At 40.8% G+C, this 6,660-nt stretch overlaps 1 protein-coding gene across 1 annotated transcript in view; it reads left to right on the forward strand.

Annotated features, from left to right (window-relative positions):
* The window catches only part of Tspan13 (tetraspanin 13), a 28,154-nt gene extending 21,983 nt beyond the window's left edge, over positions 1 to 6,171 (forward strand). The window contains exons 4-6 of the mRNA XM_034513755.2: positions 335 to 448; positions 1,588 to 1,701; positions 4,952 to 6,171. Of these exons, the coding sequence (XP_034369646.1) occupies positions 335 to 448; positions 1,588 to 1,701; positions 4,952 to 5,026 (303 nt within the window). The 3' untranslated portion in view covers positions 5,027 to 6,171. The remainder of the gene's footprint in view (positions 1 to 334; positions 449 to 1,587; positions 1,702 to 4,951) is intronic.
* Positions 6,172 to 6,660: the final 489 nt, after the last annotated feature.

Genomic DNA, 6,660 nt, shown 5'->3' on the forward strand with positions numbered 1-6,660 from the left:
TCCCGGGAGGGTCTGTGGTTTCCTTCTATCAACTACTCCTTTCAGACTCTTAATTTATAAAGAAAATATGGGTTTCTGTCTTGGAGTAACTGAAACTATATTGTTAATTTATGCCTTTGAACCAGGTCCTGTTTTTAAATTGGTTGTAAAAACCAGGACCTTTTCATTTATAGACTAGACATAGTGCCCCCCCCCCCCCTTTTTTTCATCAAGGGATAAACTTTTGAGAGATTGTAATAGTTTTGAGGCTATTGATTTTATATATGCTCTGCTTGGAGCTGCAGGCTCACCTCTGTATGTTACATAGGGATGATGATACATTTTAATTTCTTAGGGTCAGCTGCTGGAAGTCGGATGGAACAATACAGCAAGTGCTCGAAATGACATCCAGAGGAATTTGAACTGCTGTGGCTTCCGAAGTTATAACCCAAATGACACCTGTCCGGCTGTAAGTCCAAAAGTGTTTGTTTTAATGTTTTGCATTCAGTTTAATAATGATTAACAGAGAAGTGGTCTTTCTGATGCTGAACTATGTTTCAAAATTGTTTGACATATGCCTCTGGTATGTGTCTCACATGGACTACTGTCACATTTGCTCATCTCTGTCCAGTGAGACACATCACATTACACTGTAAAACAAACAACAACCACACAGAGGCCTGTCTCTCTGGTGATTTTAGATTTTTGTCAGGCTGATAGTTCACAGTGGTCATCACACTGGAGTCTCGTGAGGTTGAAATGAGGTGTCAGCAGAAACTGAAATTCGCCCAAGGCTTGCCGTCCTCCACCTGGCTCTGTGGTTGTCTAGACCTTGGCTCACTGTAGTTGTAGGATTACAAGCCCTGTTTGCTTAGTGGTGGTCAGCTGGTTTCTTGGTGACTGGGAGTTGTCACCAATTGCGTTGAAGAGACACGATGACTAAGACAACTCTTACAAGAGAAAGCATTTAATTGGGGGCCTGCTTACAGTATCAGAGGTTATCCATTATCACCCCAGAGGGGAGCAACACAGCATATAGGCGTGGTGCTGGAAAAGTAGTTGAGAGCTATATTTGGATCTACAGGCAGAGTGTGTGTGTGTGTGTGTGAGAGAGAGAGAGAGAGAGAGAGAGAGAGAGAGAGAGAGAGAGAGAGAGAGAATGAGAATGAACCAACCCTGAGCTTAGCATGGACTTTTGAAACCTCAAAGCCCACTCCCAGTGACACACTAACTCACGCAAGACTATCCCCCTAATCCTTGTAACCCTTTCAAACAGTTCTACTCCCTTGTAGCCAAGCATTTAAATAAATGAACCTATGGGGTACCACTTACAATGCAAGCAAGTTAGTGTGAGCATCTCTGTTCCTAGAATGAAATCTCACACAGTGCAGTCTAGACATCTTCCAATCATATCCCGGTTTCTAGAAGGGGACAGATGGATGGATCCTACAGAGCATATGCAGGAAGTGACTGTCTCAGAACCTAGCACACAGTTTAAAATTTATGCTCAAATTGGACGAAGCGCCGTAGGCCTGAATTTTGGCTGGGTTTGTAAATGTACTCTGAAGTAATCCGTCTTTCCTTTTGCTGATACTTTCATTGATACAGAGCTGTGTTAAGAGTAGCATGAAGTGCTCCCCATGTGCCCCCATCATCGGAAAGTATGCTGGAGATGTTTTGAGATTTGTTGGTGGCATTGGCCTCTTCTTCAGTTTTACAGAGGTATGTAGCTGGGCTTTGGCTACTTTGTGGGTTTTCTTTGTTCCACCCTCTCCACCCTTTTCCATCCTTTCAATCCCCCAATACTAGATAGGAGAGAAAAAAAGGATAGAGGGGGAAGGGAATGACTCGGTTTCAGACTGGGACAAGCAGCTGGAGTACATAGTTTACACACCAAAGTGGACCTGGCCTCTAGGTTCTCCCAGCATCCTTCAGGTCCTACCTATTACAGGGCATGGCTGATACCCCCACCTTCTATGCTGAACTCTTCAGCCCAGGGGCTAGGCTTCCTCCAGAAGCTCTTCCCCATATAATCCAGACACTTTCATTTCTCTCCCTCTCCCCCTCATTCCCTCCCCCTCTCTTTCCTTATCTCTGCTCTTTTTTTGTCTCCTCCCATCTGTCTCCTTCTCCATGGCAACTTCCTGGCCTCAATCCTTGGGCCTGGTGAACCTGCCTGAGAACTTCGCCCCAGTGTAAGAAAATGCCATGAATTTAAAGGAGATATGAGAAGATTTGGAGAGAGAAAAGAAGGAAAGAAATGTAATTATAAAATATTAATAAGAGTAAGAATAGATGTATATAAAATATGTTACTTTCAACATTAAAAAAATCACCAAAAAAATTTCATTAAAAAATTAAATTACCCCCCCCCCCGTTTTCTTATTACTACCTTTCTAAAACCTACAGGTAACTACTGTTATTATTTGTATATGTTTATATTTCATTAATGTATTTGTACTAATGACTAAACTTTTATATAATCTTAGGCAAAACCAGAATGCTAATTTTTGTATTCCGTATTAAATTTTCAATACTGAATTGGTAATACGTAGCAAGACAGACCTTTGTTTTTGAGATGGGGTCTCACTATATCGCCGCTGCTGGTCTCATGTTCCCTTTGTCTTAGCCTACTGGGTGCTAGTGTTAGTAGGTGTGAGCTGCCAAAAACTCTGTTGTAACTAAGAAAATCCAATGCATATTACTTTATTTCATGGAAATAGTTAGATAACAACATAAAGTGGATCCACAAAGCTATTTATAAGCAACCTTTAAAGACTTGTTTTTAATTATGTATATGAATATGTGTCTATGTGTAGCAGATATGTGCACATGAGTGTGGATGTCAGGGGAGGCCTGAAGAGGGTGTCGGGACTTATGGATCTGGAGGTGCAGATGGTTGTGAGTCACTAGATGTGGGAACCAACCTCTAGTGCTCTGTGGGAATACCACGTACTCTCCTAACTGCCGAGCAGTCCCTCTAGCCCTCAAGGAACATTTATTTTTATAATAGATATTTGGCCTCCTTTCGCTTCTTGACAGTATGCTGGTTGGGTCCAGGTGTGTGACACAGGAGGAGAACATGAAGCAGGGTTGGAAATTAAGTGCACCTGCTTACTAATTGTGGCTTCTTGGGCAAAGAATCTTATCTTGCTAGCCTTTGAATATCTCCTTCAAATCTTGTGTCTCACCCTCTAAGAAGAATAACAACAGGTAGCCGCTTTCCTGTGTTATGACTAAAGGAGCCAGTGGATGTCAAACTTGGAATACTTTGAGCAGTACTCAGTTTGGGGGGAGGGCTAGTTACTGTTTTGTAGCCATTAATAAATTTATTAATATATGACATATTATGCCCTATTGGAAAAAGGCAGTGGGTCTCATTATTGACACATGAGATGTCCACATCACACTTCTGTTTTAAACAGACAACAGAAGAATATGAATCAAATAATTCTTCTAGCGGAGTTTGCATGTATAACTATAGAGGCAACGTAGGCCACTTATAAGAGCAACATATGTCCTTACAAAATTGCAAAAACTCCGTATTTCATATGGTTAGAATTTAACCACAAATGGAATAACTTAATCTGCTGACCATTTAATTTTCTTTTTTAAAAATTACATTTCTTTATTGTGTGTGTATTGGGGAGCAACATGCCTGTGCCATAGTGGGCGTGTCAGGACACAAGGGCATCCTCTGGAATCGGTTCTCTCCTCACCCTCCCCACCCCCTTATAGTTAAATGGTGACCTCATGTCATCAGGCTTTGCAGCACCTGTGATCACCTTCCAAGCCACCTCACCCCACCTTCAAAACAGTTAAACTTTTTTATTTACCTAGTGTGGGTGCACTTGTGCCAGGGTGTCTGTGTGGAGGTCAGAGTCTGTTTTCTCCTTCTATCATGCAGGAATCAGGTCATGAGGCTCTAGCAAGGACCTCCACCTGCTGAGTCATCTTAAATATTTACACAATTGCCTCCTGTGTGTGGAATGCCATTCCCATTCACCCCATTTTCCCTTGGGATGCATTTCTAGGTATAAAATAAGACATAGTATGGAAACAGTCAAGAGACTGTTGGTAAGCTTGGGTTGCTGGGGCACATCTTTAATCATAGCACTTTGGAAGCAGAGGCAGGTGGTTTGCTCTGAGTTCCAGGCTAGTGAGAACCTGTCAAACAAACACACAAACAAACAAAACAACAATAAATTAAATTCTATCGTCTGAGAAAAATTTACCAACATTTGATTTAATAACTAATTCTAGATGTTTTTGTTATTAAAAATAGTTGATAGGCCCCAGGGATTAGTAGTGCCTGCTGCTTAGGACATTATCCCAGAGAGGAAGATTTAGGTTCACAACCCAAACTGGGTTCCCAGCACCCAGATCGGGTGGCTCACAGTCACCTGTAACAGTCACGTGTAACAAGAGGCTGCCGTGCCTCTTGGGGGCACTCCTAGTGCACACACAGATAATTAAAAACAATAGAGATAAATGCAAAAACCATGCAAAGCTCACATTTGGCTGTTTATCAAAATGGAAAAGTCAAGCTTGCTATTCCAACTTCAAATCCAGCTTGGAATGTGCAGTACTCTCTCTTCTTGCCAAATCAACACACCTTATCTCTGTGTCTCTTTGTCCATGTTGTCTCCTCCTTATCAGCACCACACGACTGTACCTTTGAGCCCACCTGGATAACCTCTCCCTAACATAACCACACCTTCAAAGGCCTTTTACCTCGTAAAGAAACAGTTGCACGTTCCAGAAAAGCATCTTTGGGGAAGGAGCATTCAGTCTAACACAGTGTTCTAACTTCAGACTTATTAGTGCCTGTCCTTTGATTTGCCTGAATCTCCTCTTTGAACAAAAAACAAAACAAAACAAAAAAACCAGGCAAAAGTAATTCAGAAGTTTCATTTATTCTGTTGGTTGACTAAATTGATTCAAAACTCATTTTCCTTTCTTCTAATTTCAGATCCTGGGTGTCTGGCTGACCTACAGATACCGGAACCAGAAAGACCCTCGCGCCAACCCGAGCGCTTTCCTTTGATGAGAAGACAAGGAGAAGTTTTCCTGTGTTGATCTTGTTCTTTTTCTCTAATCTCAAGTTCATGTGACAAAGGAAGCAGTATCTGAAAACCACATTATATCAGTGATGGAATTAAATATTTTACTCTTAAGTTTCTCCAAACATTTTGTTGTTGTTATTGTTCCATTGCTGAAAAAGCAGTTGAGGTTCCTGGTGTTCCCTGACCTTCAGTGGTCCCTGTAATCTACTGTTGTCGGTGTCTGGCACTGTCCACCGTGGCCTTTCTTAGCACTTTTACCTGCTGTAAACTGTGTATGGCACCCCTGGGTAGATGATATTGTGAACCCAGATCTTCTTCATCTCACCGGGCTAATTACCCAGAATACTATGCTGTTCAGGTGGCTCCTACCCAAGACAGTTGATATTTTATGAAGCCAGAAAGGAAGAGACTGTTGTGTTCAGTTCATTAGGAAAAAAATCCACGTTCCTGATACTTTTTGTCTTTTGGGAAAGCTACATTGTAGTGAACAGTGTTAGTACAGAAGTGATAACTTAGTTCTAGTAGTCTGTCAGGATTACATCCATGTATTCTAGAAATAGCTGTGTCTTTAGGAAAGTGAAGTTTAGTTTTTGACTTTTTAGTCAAGGGCAAAGGAGATACCATTTGGGAAATGTTTTGGTGTTTAACATTTATCTTCAGCTCTCAAAATGGGATGAATTTGAGGAAGATAAAGTGTATATCTACATTACATAATCTGACATTAAAAAAAAAAAGTTTAAAACACTGTAAATGTAAACAACTTGCAGTCAATACATTGGCCAAGGCCCATGTAACAAATAGATGTTTGATTATCTTTAAAAATTAACTTTTTTTTTTCCAAGACAAGGTTTCTTTGTGTAGCCTTGGTTATCCTAGAACTAGCTCTGTAGACCAGGCTGGCCTTGAACTCACAGGGATCCGCCTGCCTCTGCCTCCCAAATGCTGGGATTAAAGGCACGTGCCACCATCGCCTGTCAAAAAATAACTTTTTAATAACATTTCTTGGTATTGTGACCGCAAGTTGTCAAATCCAAATATATTTAAATGTACTACCTCCCATAAGTTGAGAGAGAAATGATGTTTGTGTCTCTGTATATTACATTAAAAATAAAAGCTGAAAACCTTCCTTTGTATATGGATGTTTGAATCAAAAGAAGGTACTAGAAACATTGACAAGGTAAGTAGGCATCTTTCTTTCTGCTTTTCTGTAGCCTTTTGTTACACCTTTATTATAAACCCCCAGCAATAATGTCTGTTGGTAGTTATCCCAAATCCTTTAAGTTAAAAAAAATTGTATGTGTGTATAAGCATGCACGTGCATGTGTGCGTGCGTGCGTGCGTGCATGTGTGCCTCTGTGTGTGTGTGTGGTGTGTGTTTGTATAGGTCAGAGGACAATTTGTAAGAATTGATTCTCTCCTAAAATATGGGTCCCAGGGATCCAACTCAGGTCATCAGGTTGGATGACAAGTTCTATTACTTCTGAATAATCTGCTGGCCCCCAAATGTTTTATTGAACAATTTCATTGGTTGATGCTCTCTGCATAATGAAAAAGGTGGTTTTATTTATTTGAAGAAGCCATTCGCATGTATATGGAAAGGGTATACACAGTCTTT

The sequence above is a fragment of the Arvicanthis niloticus genome, chromosome 11, assembly GCF_011762505.2.
Source record: "Arvicanthis niloticus isolate mArvNil1 chromosome 11, mArvNil1.pat.X, whole genome shotgun sequence".
Taxonomy (NCBI): Eukaryota; Metazoa; Chordata; class Mammalia; order Rodentia; family Muridae; genus Arvicanthis; species Arvicanthis niloticus.